We start from the raw sequence: 19,316 nt of genomic DNA, 5'->3' as shown, positions 1-19,316 counted from the left end.
TTTACTATTAAATTTCATCCTATTTCTGATACTCCAATTCACAAGCTCATTCAAGTCTCCCTGCAGAGTATCCCTATCCTCCTCCGAGTTTGCAACTCCTCCCACCTTCGTATCATCCGCAAACTTTATCAGCCCACTCTTGCAATCGGTCCCGAGGTCAGTTATAAATAGATTAAATAAGATGGGTCCCAAAACCGAACCTTGAGGCACTCCACTAGTAACCTCCCTCCAACCCGACAATTCACCCTTTAATACGACCCGCTGCATTCTCCCCATTAACCAATTCCCTATCCACCTCTGGATTTTCATATCGATCCCCATGTTTTTCATTTTAACCAATAGTTCCTCATGGGGTACTGTATCAAACGCTTTACTGAAATCCAGGTATATTAGGTCCACCGCATTTCCCTTATCTAATAAGTCCGTTACTTTCTCAAAGAAGGAGATCAGATTCGTTTGGCACGATCTGCCCTTCGTAAAACCATGCTGTAATTTATCGCATTTGCCATTAACTTCAAGGTCCTCAACTAGTTTCTTTCAGAATCTTCTCCAGCACCTTGCACACTACTGATGTTAAACTAACAGGCCTATAGTTACCCGGGTCACTTTTTTTTCCCTTTCTTGAAAATAGGAACCACATTGGCTATTCTCCAGTCTAACGGGACTACCCCCGAGTTTACAGATTCATTAAATATAGTCGCTAATGGGCCTGCTATTTCCCGCGCCAATTCCTTCAATATTCTCGGATGAAGATCGTCCGGTCCACCCGACTTAGTCCCATTAAGGCGTTCTAGTTTTGTTTCTACCTCGGATGCGGTAATCCCCCATCCCGTATGCCCCTCTGTAACGGTGCTAGTATCCCTAATACCTTAATTGGCCTCATTAAACACCGATGCAAAATATTCATTGAGATATTGCGCCATGCCTAGATTATCTTTAATCTCCTCTCCGGCTATAGTCTTCAGCGGTCCCACTTCTTCTTTCTTTGCTTTCTTCCTATTTATATGGCTGTAAAACCTCTTACTATTACTTTTAATTCCCCTTGCTAAGTCCAACTCTTCCTGGCCTTTGGCCTTTCTCACTCTATCTCTACATTCTCTGACTTCACTAAGGTAAGTTTCCTTACTGATCCCTCCCCTCTTCCACTCTTTGTACGCTGTTTTTTCCTAATCGCCCCTTTCAGCCGGTCGCTCATCCAGCTCGGTCTAAGTCTCTTGCTTAGTAATCTTTTTCCCTTTTTGGGGATACAGGCCTCTGACAGCTCTTGCATCTTTAACTTAAAGTAATCCCAGGCTTCTTCTGCCTTTAGGTCCCTTAATACGTTTGCCCAATCCACTTCCCTTACCAGTCCCCTTAATTTGTTAAAATTGGCCTTTTTAAAATTATAAACCCTAGTCTTTGACTTAATTCTGGTACTCTTTCCATTTAGTTTAAAGCGAATTAGCTCATGATCACTGGAGCCCAAGTTGTCCCCCACTACCACTTCCTCAACAAGGTCCTCACTACTTACCAGAATCAAATCTAAAATAGCTCAGAGAAAGATGAACTGCTCCTATTAATCAACATTTGGGGGGGGGGGGGAGGGCTCAACTCTAATGACAAGTTAAAGATCAACATGGTTATTTCACAACTGTTTAGATTAGCAGGGGAAAGGGGGGGGAAAAATCAAGCTAATGCCCGAGGTTTTCCTTTAGTGGTTTTAGGTCACCAATTTGAGAGATTTTTAAAGGAGTCTTTTTTTCAGGAAAAAATGCTTTGAAAAATAAAACCCCTTTAAATATGTCTCAAGTGGCGCACAGAAAACTTTATGAAGCTGTTACAGGATACTGTTTATATGAAATATATAGAAAAATCTCATTCTACTCAGGTTCCTATACCATGCAATCCAACCACTTCTATTTCACTGCATTTCTTAAGTTACATGTTTATTCATTTTTCATAGTTAAGACAAGTGTAGGTAAACCATTAACCTTTCAAAAATTAATGCCGAGCTCTTCCATGCATGTGGAATTACTTGCATGTGGAATATGCTTAACATTCAGGGAACTACTGTGCATTGTGTAGGGTTTTAAAAAAAACCAAAAAAATAAGACATGACTTTTCCTTGCAATTTTCCCTTTTAAATTTCCTTTCTGAGAACTAAACAAGTTAAAACTCTTTTTGCCTGGAAGTTCAAATGGTGAATTTTAAATTCTGTCCTCTAGGTCTTTCAAAAGAAGGTGAAAGACATACCATAACCCTTTTATATCCTGGAGGGGTAATATTGAAGTAATATAAAAGGGCAAGAAATCCCTCAGTCACTGAGGAATGGTGATGAACAAAACCCCAACAGTAGTTTTCACAGTCTTGTGCGGTAAGTAGGGATTTGCCTATGACATAATATAGTTTTGCAAGCACAGGTTAAAAGCCAGATATGATTACATAAGCCTGCATAAAATCAAGTATGCCACTGACATTTTAAATTTGTATCTCAAGATGATTAGGTAGTGGAGCTAGTGAAAGTTTTTTGGGAGGATGGAAGACATCCTGTACAGATTTCAGAATGTTTTCACCTTGCTTTTAATCCAGATTAAGAAACTAAATATTCAGACAATCTTTCAGTCTGAAAGAGGAAATATAAGGGGGGCGGGGAGAAGAGGAAATCTGAAAAATGTAAAGGTGAAAAAGGGTAGCAGAAGGTCACCGATTATGAGCTGTACTCTGAAAAGCTGAAAATAGGTTAGAGGTCATAGAAATGGATGCTTGCAATTTAAAAAAAAATTAATCTACTAACCACCTTGTCAATTATATTTCTGTGCAGTAACAGAACATCTAATATGGGCAATCTGTATTCCATTTACATTGATTTGTTTTGTAAATAAATTGTAAATATTTTACCTGTTAAACAGCAGCAGTTACCAGGCAATCCAAAAAAGCCTAAATTCATTCTGAAAACATATCACAAACTGGAACAAGACATTAATGGCACTTTTAATGTATCAATTTATTGCACGTCAGTACATAAAAATAGAATGTGTTTTGTAAAATCAATTTTATTGTAAAAACCAGACTAGAATGAAAGTGTTTGTAAAAACTGCAATGGTTAGCACGTATACTGACACATTTATGCTTAGGGGACAAAATATAGAATTAGAAGTACTGCTTCGTAGGATACTTAAACTGAATACTAAAAAATTAAAGAAAATTCATTCCTTGAACATTCAATGACTGACTTTAAATTCAGAACACCAGCTATTGAATATGCTTTAGCTATATAGGCTTCTCTCTTCTGCACGATTCTACTGTAAACTATACAGACAGGACAGCATTATAAATTGTTCTAAACGGGACACACCAATCGTAGTTTAATCCCATCCTGTGCAGGAGGCATTAGTTTTATTTTTGGCAAAGTGTCTCTTGCAAATTGGCACATCATTCTTTTAAAATGCACTTGAAGAAAGTGATTTATGAAATATAACTGAAGGTATATCTGCATCTCTTTGCTAACTGAAAGTGTCAAATCATGTAAACTTGTCAAAGCTTAGGATTTTAAGGTCAGAACTATTCACTTTTACATTTGTCACCATAAGAACATCCAAGGTGACACTACTAATTAGTCAGGAGAGAGAGTGAGAATGTGAGAGTGCATCTACCCTTACAACTGGGAGATTGTCCACAAATATCAAGTCTGCCAAGTATGTTTGTGCTGTATTCTTTTACCTGAGAATGGACATGAGGGCACCTATATTAGTCATTTCCCCCCGCTTTGAAAGCTTATATCTTTGCATTTCACAGTTTCAGAACTAGATATTGGGAATGTAAACATGGGCCAATAGGAAGCATTATTTCCACTAATTACATCGAGAAATAAAGTACTCTTGCCTGGGGGGGATTTATCACAAGGACACTAGTGGCACAGCTACTCTATTTTGACTCCCAATTCTTTTGAAGTCTATTTTTTATATATATATATGGGCAGTTCCTACTCAAGCGTATACTACTATATCTTTAAACCTAAGAGCGACCCCTCTGTAAACCCTGGATCCAGACTACTTAGTCCCTTCTCCCCAAACAAGTCTATGATTGGTAATCGTACAAAATAAGAATATATACTGTTCACAGTTAAACACTTTATCTTACTGTTATTTTTTGCAAGAGGGAATATTCTACATAGAGGAGCACTGTCAAAGGTGCAATTGACTTAATTACCCTTCAATTTATTTTTCAGTTAAACACAAATGATGTAACAGCAGTAATACTTTAGCCAAACGGCAAAAATTCTTCTCAATACCCAACCATAACAGCTGCTTCTCAAACTGAAAATTCAACAGCAAAACACTGGTTTGTCACTGTACAATTTGGAGCCAGAATGAGTGCATTGCTGTAGACAAAAATCTTGACTTGTTAGATGTTCCAACTGGGAAGGATTCCCTCACGGGGGGGGGGGGGGGGGGGGGGGGGGGGAGGGGAGGGGAGGGGAGGAGGAATAATTTTCCACTTTTGTTACCAATAAATAATCACATTGACAGCAGTATAGTATTTACAGAAAACAGAACTTAACAAAATTGGGTTAAGAATTCCCTCCCACCTGCCCCAGATGGATTTCAAAGTGAAAGGGTAAACGTCTTTTAGAGATTCAGTTTCTCATTCATACTGCTTAACATGACCCTATCCCTATATGGCACAGGAAAGGAGTCTGAACAGGTGTATGTGGTTGAAGGAGTAAAAAGTGGAGGGTCAGTATTCAGTTTAATAAATCCTATGAATATAGACACCTCATACCTGGGATAAATATTTATCACAATGTGCAGGTTTTCAGATATATGACTTGAAAACCCACAGTCACTATGGTGATATGGTTTGGTGATCAAGAGTGCATTGCTAAACAGTTCTAGTTTGTCATGATTTCCTGCCCCTTCCCTCCCCACACCAGTTGCTTTTGCAACTATGGGCCCAATTCAACATTCCCTACTCAGATGATACAAGTGTATAAAGAGCCCTTTATGGAGTCAGAGTTTACACTAAAAATACACATTTAATTTATGTTCAGCTTTTGCTTTGGAAATCCATATTTTATATTGGGCGTAATTTAATAATTGCCAGATCACAACTTTTGAAGCAGCTATTTACAGAGCTGAATTTACAACAGTCAACAAATAATCTGCATGAGTGGCTGCTACTATTAAAAGCTTTTTCTTTCAGAACAGCAATATTTGTCCCACTTAGAATAAATAAATTATAGCTGAGTATTTTCTGTAGGAATTTAGTCAGTTCCAAATCTGTGATGTAGCTGAAATAGTACAACACAAGAACAAAATTTGTAAAAAATGTACACGGTCTGACAGGAATATACCAAGTAAACGAACGTTATGATCCATTAAATTCTTTTAGCCGTTAAGAAGGTTGCCACTTCTACATCACACAGGAAAAGAAATATACCGCACAACACTGAAATAATTAGAGGAGACAAGGAGAGTTTATAACACGAGGCAGTTCCAATGTTGACTCCAGTCATTTTAAAGGACTTCTGGCTGCAGTATTAAAAATATACTTGTCACTGAGATGGCAGCAATATAGGATATGTCTTTATTAAGAAAAATGAGTAACCATCGTTAAACTATTTTCTCTAGTTGAGAAATTTCACCCCTCATGTCCATATTTAATTGGTTGATAACTACATATCCATGTGCAATACCTGTACTTCCATATAATAAAGTAGTCATTAAGGCACCAGTTCAGGAATGCAGCTTTGTTCACTAAAGCTAACGGACCTTAAGCACATGCTTAAGTGCCACTCCTAAACAGGAATGGATTTAAGCATGTGCTGAAGTGCTTTCCTGAATTAGGGCTTAAGAGAATTCAGTCTGAAACAGCAATGGTACAGATTTTTGAATGGAAAACCTTTTTTCACAGATATACTTAGTCTGGTTAAAAAAAAGCTATTTGTTGAATAGGCAAACTGCATATTATCTGCAGCAAATGAGTAATTAAACCTAGACAAGGTATTTTATATATTTGTACATGTTAACTGAGCAGATGCCAGACAGCTTTGGTATAGTTGTTCAAGCAAGGATCCTCATTCTAGAAGGACAGTCACAATCAGGCTCTTATCTTATTATTCAACACTATTGACACTAAAGTGGTCACCATTAAGTCTTAATGTGACTGGAAGAAATTCACATTTTTGTTGATGGTACTTACAATCTGCACACTATACAATAAAATTTAAATAAGAAATCCGCAAACAAAAGGCTAAAAGTTAAAATAAAATGATCTATATTCACTAGGCTTTAACAAATCATAAATCTGCTAAGTCTAAATGTTTATGTGGCTTTCTTATCCCTATCATAGAAACCGTACAAATCAAACTCTGTTTTAACAGACTACTTGTTTTAGAAGTGTATGTAGAGGGAGTACAGACATGTTTAAGTTCATCAAATTTAAAATCAAATGTAAGTTTATATGTAGCACCCCACCTGCCATCTCTTAAACAAATAGTGTTGCTCTTTCTGCTATCCTGACCTAGACATGGGACACCCTGCCTAAACTGATGATTCTGTTGTGATGCCAACAAAAAGCAACTAATAATGGCTAAGTTGAAGAGCTGTGGACAAACAATAATTGTTCTGAAAGAGTTATATTTGTATGGTACATTTTTCCCCCTCTCTTCATCGGTTAATTCTCTTCTCAGATAGCAGGCTGTACAAGGAAAAAACATCTCTTGGCCTTTAGGCATGGACACTCAAATTTGTGAGCACTACTACAGTAAAAATAATGAAATTAATATAGAAAATTGGCTTTTCCTCTTAACCTTCAATTTGTAATATAACATATATAACCATAAAAATAATCAGGATCGTACACCCTTAGGTATACGCTGCCATTAATGATATTTACATTACTTAGCATATCTTGCATAACACAGAAATTCAAAGAATAAAACACTATCATGCATGGTATACTTAAACTAAATCCTAGAAGAGAAATATTGTTATGGAACATATTTTGCTAATCATGATTGGCCAAATAGCTGATACATACAGCAGAGAATACTGAAGAGCCTTCTGTCATCTTAAACTAATGTAAATTGTAATAATGTAGTCACAAGAAGTTTAACAGCCTTCATTGTATATATCGAACAAGTGGAAGAATAAACAAATCCAAAAGGTGTATGGGAAAGACCTGTAAAACTGTTCACTCATTTACAATGTTGCAAATGTAAAAACTATATGGATGATCATAATAAAGTATTAGACCTTTCCAAGTTTAATTTCACTCTTTAGGCAAGTACAGAGATAATATACATTTAAAAATTGACATTCTTTTACAATTTTTCACAAATCAAGGTACAGTGCAGTTTTATCAGAAAAAAGGGAATATCGATTATATTATTGTTACATTGGATGATGTTTTTGCCATTTCTTCAGGGGAGTGACTCTTTATTACTTCTTTGATGAACTGTTCAAGTGCAGTGAAATAACCTTGACACTGCCAAGTGTCATTGTGAGTTCCATCTGGAAATATTGCCAATCTCTTTGTCCGAGACGGGGATAATTCATAAAGCTGCTTCATCATAACTGGAGGAATTAACTGGTCAGATAGCCCAGAGATGAAGAGGGAAGGCATTCTGCACTGAGAGATTTTTCTGTAGGACAGGTATTGATTTTTGTAGCACCACAAAGGAAGATATCTCATTGGGAAGAAAGAAAACAAAGTGCTGGCCATATGTGGAATGCTAAGAAATGTGTTCTCCACCATTATGGCAGAAATCCTATGGGAATTTTCAGAAGCTAAATGAACCGCCACTGCTCCCCCCAAGGAACGGCCAAAAAGAAAGATTTTTGTTTTATCAAGGTCAGACCTAGTCATCACGTAGTCTAGCACAGCCTCAGAATCTAAGTATAAACCTTCTTCACTTGCTTCTCCTTCACTTTTTCCATAACCTCTATAATCAACCAGCAGCAAATTTACTTTCAAGTTTACCAGCATCAGCAAAGCATTCGGTAACCTGTGACCAATGTTGCCTGCATTCCCATGAAAATAAATGATAGTAGGAGAATACGCTGCATTGTCCCCAGTGTATCTCAACAGAATAAGATTGAGAAGAACTCCATCTTTGGTTTTGATGAAGATGTTTTCATGTGGTATACCGGTAGGCATAGGAACATAAAGGCGTGAAGAAGAGGGCTGTTCTGGGAAGTAAAGCAGTACATCCTGGAATTTATATAGTATACCTGCTATCGATACAAATATTAACATAAGTAAAGTAATGCCGCCATACAAATGAAAAGTTACTATCAAAGGTAGAAGAGAAATACGGCAGAGACCCCAAGACCATGATGCCAAAGCCAGTAGCCACCTTTCAACAAAGGTCCAAAGCATCCATGACTTTTCCATTGCAGTAGTGATTGATCTTTTAGTCCATATGTGTCCTGCAAAAAAACCCAAATATACATACATAAATATCAAACATGGAAAACAGTCAAGCAAGCATTCATATTCCTGAAGATTATTAGTAAACCATTGCATAAACAAAAGGTAACAACGAACTACTGTTTATTTCATCTTTTATGTAACTGGATCACTTTAATCACTTCCCAAAGTTCAACTGTAATAATCAGCAGGGCTCCTAGAAATTCGTCATGTAAAACCACGGAATTCGTGTTTTTATACAGAATCTTTAGTTTTGTGAAAAAAACATACATTAGCTACAGTGGAACCCTGTTAATCTGAGCCTCCATTATCCGTCTTAACCGAACCAGGGCTGTGAGCCCCAGGCAGCAGGGCTCAGGCTTCAGCTGACAGTGGGAGCTCCGCTGCTTGGGGCTGAAGGTCTTTGCCCATTTGCCAGATTATCCAAATTTTTGATTATCTCATCTGGCCCAGTGCCAATTAGCTCAGATAAACAGAGTTACAATGTATATCAATAAAAGACTATGTTCAACAGATACCTATATATATTGTGGCTAGGAAAACTAAAGTTCAGCATTTCATTTTAACTGCGAAAAAATGCGGATTTTTGTGGGGGGTTTTAAGTCAGAGAATTTTGGTTTTATCATCATGGAAAACTAGGATCTCTGATAATCGGTGAGAAGAGTAAAATAGGCTTTGCAACTCCTAGGAGAGTTCCTCTTTTGTTTTCATTTGAATACTACTTCGTACTAATAATCCCCTCAAATACAGTGGCTGACAGCAACATTATTCCCACCCAAATTGCAGAACAAAGCATGGGCACACATGGTGATTTGATCAGTTTGTAAAACTGCTTCCTGGGCATTAGCTCTAGGATCCAGAAATAAAAACGATATTCTTACTTCCATACCCGTGACAAGTGTCTTCAGTCTTTGACAATTTATATAGAAATAGTCTAACAGACCAACTTCCCCAAACCCTTGCAAATGCCTTGCTGCAACTATAGCCCTTAGTTACCTGAAAAAGTATTATAGCTGGATTATGACCAGATGAAATGGTGAAATTGTGATGGATGCCTACTACTTGTCCCCACCCCCATTTTGTACCTATGCTGCTTAATGCCACAGTTGTTCAGATTCGGTTTAAGATTTCTGCTACCAGCTTTCTAGCCATATTTCCTCCTGATTCATTTGTTACAGGCCATCAAGTGGGAAAGGTATTTAGCAGTATTTGTACCATCATCCACGGTGATGACCTCAGGTGGTTTTAATGTCCTACCAGGCTACTGAGAGGTCAGTTGTTTGTACCTCCTTGTGATCAGCAGAAACAATACTGGTTCAGGAGAAGGTCAGGATGCCAAAGCAAGTTCATGCCCCAATGAGAAAAGTACACCCAGAGATCAAAATGAGGGACACAGTGGTCAGTCCATGACATGGGAGTAAACTCTATCCCTCCAGCTACTTATCCCAATATATAAACCAGATCCACAACATAGCCCACTATATGCATTGAGACTGATGCCAACTAGAAGAATTATAGTAATAATGAGAAGTGGAATTAACCCCTAAAGAGTCCTTATCTAAGAAAGTCAGTCTGAGTGACTGTCGGCTCCAGACCGGACCCTGTTATGCTGTAAGGGTGATCAGACATCAGCAACAAAACATGCTAGCTCCAACCTGAGGTTCATGCACTAAACAATCTTGGCTTTTGGACAGGATATCGTCCTTAGAGATCACTACATTCGCTGAATTTCTCTCTCTAGTTTTATTCTTTTTTCCATGTGATTTATTCTTATTTCTAGCCTGAGTTCATCTGCAAATTTGCTAATGGGATTTACACTAAACACTCACTGGAAAAGAGTTAACAGATTTCAATTTCCGTGCAGCCACTGAATCACAATACAAGAAAACAGAACCACAAGAGTAGGCACAGAAAAATGTTAAGCACGCTGACTGAAGGACCTGATTGAAAATACCCATGGTTTGGTCTTCAAGTGCCAAGAACTGCAGGGATAATGACAAAGCAGGTGACCATGGTATGGCAGAAAAGCTGTGCTTTTATTCTGTGAGGAAGAAGACATAAATCATTGCCCTTGAAATAAGAAGGAAAGGGACCCCAAAGCCTTTTTTGATATAAGCCATTCACTGGTGAGGGAAATACCTGTGATCCAGTGCATGAGGTTACCATTATTATCATCAGAAAAAACACAAAGAGAAACAGTCACAGCATAGAGCAAATCTCAAGAACTCCGGAAGTCATAAGAACAGTTGAATAAACTACATCAGACATCATACTTCACTACCTGACGACTGACATTCACAAGTGAAACTTTACAGGATGGCAGGCATCCTTCTTATTTCAATTGTGCGTGCCTTTTTATTGTGATAGAAGAAGCTTTGTAGGCCATCCAAAGTGCTGCGTATACCAGTCTGGGAGCTTCTTCTGTATGCTGTTATTTAAGTTGCATAAAACCTTTGTACCAAAGTTTATAATTGCACTTGCAAAGCCAAGCCAATCTACTCCTCCAACTAAAAGTCAAGAAAGAATACTTTAAGAATTTAATTTAATTAAATCAGGTTTGTCATGTGGCTAAAGTTTTACAGATCTGGAAAAACAGTACTTTAAACAAACAGTACTTTTGTTTAATCTGACAATAAGGAGGGGGGGGAAGACAGTACAACCATAAATCCATCTCTTTTCACAATCAGCTACTTGATAGGATATTAAACCCATCTGGGTCCTTGAGTATCTGGTCATCAACATTGTGGTCAGTTGGCAGCAGAGGATTCTTCCCCAGAGAGTTATCTGAAACTTAACTGGTTCCATCACATGTCCTATTATTGGTGCTCAGAATTACAGCCAGTCAGAATCATAGAAGATTAGGGTTGGAAGAGACCTCAGGAGGTCATCTAGTCCAACCCCCTGCTCAAAGCAGGACCAACAACAACTAAATCATCCCAGCCATGGCTTTGTCAAGCTGGGCCTTAAAAACCTCTAAGGATGGAGATTCCACCACCTCCCTAGGTAACCCATTCCAGTGCTTCACCACCCTCCTAGTGAAATAGTTTTTCTTAATATATAACCTAGACCTTCCCCACTGCAACTTGAGACCATTGCTCCTTGTTATATCATCTGCCACCACTGATAACAGCCGAGCTCGATCCTCTTTGGAACCCCCTTTCAGGTAGTTGAAAGCAACTATCAAATCCCCCCACCCCATTCTTCTCTTCTGCAGACTAAATAATCCCAGTTCCTCAGCCTCTCCTCATAAATCATGTGCTCCAGCCCCCTAATCATTTTTGTTGCCCTCTGCTGGACTCTCCAATTTTTCCACATCCTTCTTGTAGTGTGGACACAAAACTGGACACAGTACTCTAGATGAGGCCTCATCAATGCCAAATAGGAGTGAATGATCACGTCCCTCGATCTGCTGGCAATGTCCCATCTTATACAGCCCAAAATGCCGTTAGCCTTCTTGGCAACAAGGGCACACTATTGACTCATATCCAGCTTCTCGTCCACTGTCATCCCCAAGTCCTTTTCTGCAGAACTGCTGCCTAGCCACTCGGTCCCTAGTCTGTAGCAGTGCATGGGATTCTTCCGTCCTAAGTGCAGGACTCAGCACTTGTCCTTGTTGAACCTCATCAGATTTGTTTTGGCCCAATCCTCTAACTTGTCTAGGTCACTCTGGACCCTATCCCTATCCTCCAGCATATCCACCTCTCCCCACAGCCTACTGTCATCCGTGAAATTGCTGAGGATGCAATCCATCCCATCATCCAGATCATTAATGAAGATACTGAACAAAACCAACTCCAGGATCGACCCCAGGGGCACTCCGCTTGATACCAGTGTCAACTGGACATCGAGCCGTTGATCACTACCTGTTGAGTCCGATGATCTAGCCAGCTTTCTATCCACTTTATAATCCATTCATCCAATTCATACTTCTTTAACTTGCTGGCAAGAATACTGTGGGAGACTGTATCAAAAGCTTTGCTAAAGTCGAAGTATATCACGCCTACCGCTTTCCCCATATCCACAGAGCCAGTTATCTCAGAAGCCGAAGGAGATTGGACAGAAGAGCAGTTTCAGACCCTCCATAATATTAACACCACAAGAGTAGAGGTGGAAGAGATGTCATTAAATTGATACCCAAAGAGTCCAAATAAAAGAGTCCCATAGGATTTTTAATTTTCCTTCTCTCCCCCAAAACCATTTGAAAGCGTGAACACATATGCGGTAATGAAGATTCCGTTTCTGAGCAAAATTGAAATTAAACCCCTGGAAGAGACCCTGTAAGCTAATATGAACGTAAAATCATTTTAAAGAAAGCTACAAATAACATTTTCTTCAGAGAGCAGTACTGCCATCAAGCTGTAAAACGCCTTACTACAATACACACACACACAATCTAATCTGATCTGCACAATGGAAGAAGAAACAGGCAAAGCTGGATTTCAGAGAGAGAAACCTAGAAATCAGGAGTATCATTTGCTATGGCACAAAGCGGGCAGTTACCCCCACCCTGCTGACTTTGGACACAGTTAAGCAATAATTGCCTAGCTTTTTTTCATTTGAAAATATTTGGAACACAAAATGTTCTATTTGCGGACACAACTTTGCCTACCCTCTGAAGTGGCGCCCCTGCTACAAATCATTGCGCTCTTAGAATAAAATGGCAAATGCATCTCTGGGAAAGCCACACATTTTGAAACCCTCAGCCCCTCCGTTACCCCTGACTTCCCCAACAGTGACTTTGCACTGTTTCCCAGGGGGCACAAAATACGGTTCTGTTTTGTAGTTTTGTAAGATAACGGTTATGCTGTCAACACTTAGAAAGGTATCGTTTGAAAGCAAGGAATTTCACACAGAACCATGAGATATAAAACCCTAGTCACAATTTACTTATATTGTATTGTTGATATTTGAAGAATAAAAGTACACATTTATTTTTGGTAGGTATACATACTCAAAATTAGATAACTAAACTATGATTTAAAAAAAATCACAGCAACAAAAATTTCCACCCTGGAAATTACAGACAGCTAGAAATAGAAAATAAATTTTGCATTGTTAAACAACTGCTAGCTGGGAGTAGAGCAAAACCTTATGGACATCCAACACTGAGTTCTCAAGATGTTTAAAACCAATTTCAATATGAGAAACACTTGTATCAAAAGTTTCTCTCATAGAAATACAACATAGCCCAGAATACAACTAGAGCTGCTAGTTATCGAAAAAGCAAAGGCGGCTTAGAGCTTCTCTACCTTCCACAATGTAGCTTTTAAAGAGTCATTTAAAGTCCGTTTAAAAGTTTCTTGTTCAAAGAAATTTAAACATTCAAACAATATTATATAAAAGAAGCCAAATACATCCCACTTTTCTTATGCTAATAGACCTTTTGAAGCCAAGGAGGCTACCCTTCTGAAAAGCAGAAGAATTTGGCCTCAAATTCCAATTTTTTGGAGGGTAAAAGCAACTCTAGATTTAAAGATTTTTTTTTTTTTTAAAGTAGTGCTTTAGTGTTGGCCTTCTTTAATGGCTTGTGTTTTAGCTAAGAGTTGAACTAAACTGCTATGTCCATGGGCCTGATCTGACAAGTTTAATGTTGCTTTTCCTGTTGCCATATGAGAGAGCCTAATGAAATTCATTCTGGACACCTGCAAATCTCATCTCGCGGGATTGAGACCATTTTTCTCTCTCTTTTCAGATTTATATTTTAATGTTTTTTCAAATAGCACTATATTAACATTAAGATGAAGTACATTAAGTCTTAAAAAAATTCCCTAAAACATAATTAACATTTACAGAGACTGGTTTTTAAATCAGTTTACAGTAAAGTGTCTTAAGACCCAAGATAACTCAATGTTGAACAAGAGCACACTTGCTGCAGTTTTCCTGAGAGTTTTTAAAGTAACTGAATGCCACATATGAATTCCTCCTCAGGCCTGTGACTTTTCTGCATCCAGGGCTTTATCTTCTCTCTGCCAAATATCACAATTTTGCCTGGTCTACATTCAGAGCATGGGAAGGCTGGGTGGAATGCATATTTTAAATACATTATGAGCTGTTAAATAATTATAGCAAGTGCACTAGTATTACAGCTAAACCTCATTAATTCAGTGTGAATCCTTGAAAGATTCAAAGAACAGCTATTAAATTACACTCCAAAAAGCTCAGTAATTCCACCCCACTGCAAAAACATGTCCTAAAAACCCTCTACTATTCTTACATTTATTTACATTTTGAGAGAGAGGAGACTATCACACCTTAACTCCAGTGACATGTAGAATAAAAACACCATGCAATAATTATCTTGTTAACTTTACATTATACATAACCCTTGAAGATATAAAGCCCAATTCAGAATTCAAGTCTCAATTTCTGTTCCATCATACTCAGGGATCCCACAAAAATACTTTAAAAGAGGCTTGGGTGATAGTGGAGAGGACAAAGCAAGGTTTATGAAAACAAAATAAACCTTGAAAATTACATTTTATACCATCTCATTTTCTGAAGATAATTACTTTAATGATGCATGGGGAAATTTACAAAAAAAATTCTAACAGCTACAGTCTTTGCAAGTAAAAGCAAAATATACTTTACCTAAAAGTAATCATCCTATTGTACAGCTGTTCAATTTTTTTCAGTCAACATGTCAAAAGCCTCCCTCAGTGTTTGTATTAATATCATGGATACTCATAGGGCAATTCTGCGCCACAGCACACATGCATAATTCACGTGCCACACACAATTTGTATCCCCCTGCAGAAAATAACTTCTGCCGAAAAGTTGCTGCAGTTACGCCTTTTGCCCACCAGGGGTTCTTGTGGCACTAGAACACAGCAGCCGCTCCAGGGCCCTAGCCAGCTGCGATAAGAAGGAGAAGAGGCTGCCTTCCTGGCAGCGCAGCACCCTGCCAGTAGGGCCAAGTCAGGAGACAGGGTATATAGGGGGGGAGGGGGGGAAAACAGATAGCGTGAGGCACACGGGGATGCTGGCGGGGGGGGGGGGGGTGTCACAGCCTGGAGTTAATAAGGGTTAGTCGGGGAGGACAGACTGGGGAAGGGCTGAATGGGAATGGAGGTGCAGGGCCACATGGGGATGGGGAGAGGGAGTGCAGGACCGGATGGAGGTGGCTGAGTGAGGGCACAGGGACACATGGGGATAGGGTGGCTGAGTGGGGGCACAGGGACACATGGGTGTGATGGGTTTTCCCTTGGGGTGCCACCTGGAACTGGGGTACCACCGAGTCCCCCTCACCCACCAACCTGGACTCACTTTACACTGTACTGCTGTGACCTGCCTGCCAAGCCTTCTCCCAGGCTCCAGCCTGCACTTTCACCAACACACATACAGGTAGGGACACACACACAGCTGCAATTACATGCAGACACTGTGATCAGCTCTGCATGGGAAGGCTCTAGCTAAGGAACTTCTCAGCTACTCAGGCACCACACACCCTCCCTGTAAACCCAAAATTATACCATCTTGTGCTGCACAGAGAACTGTACAGCATAAGCTTATGAAATTCACCCCCTCCCTCAATGTAGAGAGGAAATATGCAACAGCTTTCTGCCCTGAATTATGACTCCCACACAGTGGCTTTTAGACAAAGCAAAAACAAGTTTATTAACTATAAAAGGTAGATTTTAAGTGATTATAAGGGATAGCAAACAGATCAAAGTAGATTACCCAGCAAATAAACAAAACATGCAAACTAAGCTTAATATACTAAAGAGATTGAATATGAATAGCAGATCCTCATCCTAAGCGATGATACCAGCAGGCTGCAGATTCTTAAGGGGCAAGCTGCATTAATTTACAGTTTAAAATCCCCAGGTGTTCCATTCACAGGCTAAAAATCCCTTTAGCCAGGATCCAGCACTTCCCCCGCCCCCCCCCTCCACCCCCACCCCAGTATAGTGTCTCTGTTCTATAGGTGTTTCCAAGAGTCTCTTTGGGTGGGGAGTCTGTGAAGAACCATGATGATGTCACTCCTCTGCCTTAAATAGCTTTTGCATATGGTGGGAACCCTTTGTCTCAAAGCTTGGTTCCCACGCCAGTCAGTGGAAAAACATTGGTATCCCAAGATGGAGTCTAGCACCAGGTGACCTGATCACATGTCCCTGTAGGGTCACAGCAACCATAACTTAGATGCTCTTTGTAGGGTCCTCAGGAAGGCCCTCAGGTGGGAGATAAGCTTATTTTAAGGCCTATTGTTTTCTCCTAATGGCTTATTATCCTGAATGGGCCCTTCCCAGCCAGCCATCTAGACTGACAATTTTTTGCCTAGTGGGCGTTCCCCAAATGTAAACACATTTGTAATACAGATATATAGTCAATATTACTAAAATCGGATACAAAAATGATACATGCATACAAATACTCTGTATGCATCTGAAGAAGTGGGCTGTAGTCTAATAAATTTGTTAGTCTCTAAGGTGCCACAAGTACTCCTGTTCTTTTTGCGGATACAGACTAACACGGCTGCTACTCTGATACCTATAAGACATTATCCATTTATATTATTTTCCATCTGTAAATGTGAGTGCCCTATGAAGGAAGGTAAGTATTGTCCTCATTTTACAAATGTGAAAGCTAGGAAACAGAGGAATAAGGTGACTTGTCCAAGGGTGACCGAAAGGGTTACTGGAAGAGCTAAGAAGACAAATCAGACTCCTGGGCCAGTGGATAAGAAACTGAATTCTATTGTCTACATGTGCCTCCTTCCCACTCCTGGATAAATATTAGCCCTTTATTACCATACTAAAAGTGGTTGCTTGTCATGGCCAAAAAAATCCAAATGATTTTAGTTAAAGAGAGAAGTCATGGCTCACAACGTTTCAGGTAATAGTACATTTTTTCTCTTGGAAAACTATGACCAAGAGCCAAATGTCTTACTTTATCAAAAAATTCATAAAACAATTTAATATTTGAAATTGTTACACTACGCACTCATTCTAATACATTGGCCAAAACAGAGTCTGGGGTAACAGGAACAATGAAACAAATATCTAAAATTCACTTTTTTGTTATGGAAATCTCAGCTCTGACTGACATGCAGACCTCAAAATCAGTAATCCTTAATGAACCTTCAAAACAATATCTTTGTGAATATGTTAGTAGTTTCTTGAAGCCAACTGTTCTTGACTAGCAGTTTAGTAACATCTAAGAGTTTAGTAATGCAAATAGAAAATATGTATAAGATATTGGGTACCTGCAAGACAGTCACAAAGGCAACTTAATTGGCTGGTTGGATATACTCCTGGCACAGGGGAATACCAAGATGGCATAGAGTCAGTGCTATGCTACCTCCATCCCAATGCCAGCCTAGGGGATGAGGCTGGCTGAAAGAGAACTTGACCCCTTTTTGCTATTATAGACCCGTGGGAGCCACTACAGCCTGCACAATTTAGAGACCACTCTCCATTGCTTCTCAGACCTAGACTGGTACCTGACAGTCACATACATCGCTTATAGCCACGTTTGCAGTCCTATACCCCACAAGCTGCACTGGACACTGAACTCAAGATCTGGCTCACCAGGTATTAGGGTTCTAAACTTAAACATTTATTTTTGAAATCATTGAGTTTTGCAAGCTTTGTAATTTTGAGTTATTTAAAAAAGAATTTCTCTCTCAGATTATTTGGGAAGATTTTAAGAGGCACGCAGTAAACGCGGTCCTAAAAATTAGACCTATTTACTTTGCTGCTGCAAGTTACCTTCTTAATACTCTTGCTCTGCCCATCAACCTCAATTACTGTATGCCAAAAAGTTCTCAAACTTACAAAATACTATTTGGTTTCACTGAGGGGGAGAAAATCCCAAGACATCTGAAACTTCTAACAAATTACATACCGTAAAATGTATATAGGTTCTAGTAAGTAGTGTATGTGTTGGACAGTTTATTAAATTTAAGCTGTACAATAAATGTGAAGATCTGGTGGAAATCAGCTACCTTAATGCATAAGTGAAAAGAAATAACTTTTAAGAATATTTAAGCATAAATGCAGCACAAATGACTATCCCACTGTTTAGTAAAATAGGTTATTAACTAAACTGAGCTACGCATCTGACCTTTGATTACTTAATTTATCAAGCTTGCATTATTAATTTATTATTATTAGATAGATTTAATACATCCCGAAAAAGCATCTTGCGTCGCGCTGCTTTTCCTCCTCTTTCCTGCCGTGCCCTCCTCACACACACGGTCACTCATGTTCGCTGCGGGTTTCCCGGAGTGACGCTCCAGTCCGCACACACAGAAAGGGAGAGCCGGGTTATCTGGCGACTCCGCATCGTTCTGACCCAGGGGAAAAAAATCCCGACCGAGCCTCACGTGGGCGGGCGCAGAACAGGCACCGAACTGCCCTGTGGCCGAGACACAGGCCCGGCCCCGCCGCACGGGGCTCCGCTACCGGCCCAGCTTGGCTCAGCCACGGCGGCCCCGACCCAGTCACCAGGGGAGCCCGGGGACGGTGCAGGGTCCGCCCGGGGAGGCTCGCTGGGCTCCGAGCTGTGGGTCTCGGCAGGAGCCCGCCCAGCACCAGGCACCGAAACCCGGGGTGGGGGGGGGGAGGATAGGGGGGTTCCCTCCTCCAGTGACAGGCGGGGGGAGGGGCCGGGGCAGCCCTGAGGTGGCTCCCAGCAGCAGGAAGACGCCCCCTCCCCCCCGGCAGCGCCACGCTGCCCTCGCGCCTCCCCGCGTGTCTCTCACTCACTCAGACGCGCCGCGCTGCCCGGACCGCTCCCAGGCTGAAATCGGGCTCGGCGGGGCCCCCGCGCCTCATTCTCCTCCGCAGCCGGAGCTCGCCCCGCCCGCCGCGCTCACTCGGGCCAAAGCCGGGACTTCCAACTTCAACCACCGCCGCTTCCGGGAACGAAACCACCACCGCAGCCACTTCCGCTTCCGGGGCCAA

At 40.3% G+C, this 19,316-nt stretch overlaps 2 protein-coding genes across 2 annotated transcripts in view; both read right to left on the bottom strand.

Annotated features, from left to right (window-relative positions):
* TNFSF13B (TNF superfamily member 13b) overlaps window positions 1-8,411 on the bottom strand; it is a 31,381-nt gene extending 22,970 nt beyond the window's left edge. Inside the window, exon 1 of the mRNA XM_054013140.1 lies at window positions 8,339-8,411. The gene's annotated coding sequence lies outside the window, so the exon portion shown is untranslated. The remainder of the gene's footprint in view (window positions 1-8,338) is intronic.
* ABHD13 (abhydrolase domain containing 13) lies at window positions 5,543-19,280 on the bottom strand. Its single transcript, XM_054013132.1, has 2 exons — window positions 19,119-19,280; window positions 5,543-8,411 (listed from the first exon to the last, which is right to left on the bottom strand). Exon 2 carries the CDS (start codon window positions 8,374-8,376, stop codon window positions 7,363-7,365), a length of 1,014 nt encoding a protein of 337 aa, XP_053869107.1. The 5' UTR covers window positions 8,377-8,411; window positions 19,119-19,280; the 3' UTR covers window positions 5,543-7,362.
* Window positions 19,281-19,316: the final 36 nt, after the last annotated feature.

This window comes from Malaclemys terrapin, chromosome 1 (genome assembly GCF_027887155.1).
Source record: "Malaclemys terrapin pileata isolate rMalTer1 chromosome 1, rMalTer1.hap1, whole genome shotgun sequence".
NCBI classification, from domain to species: Eukaryota; Metazoa; Chordata; order Testudines; family Emydidae; genus Malaclemys; species Malaclemys terrapin.
This window is presented reverse-complemented; position numbering and strand designations above follow the sequence as displayed.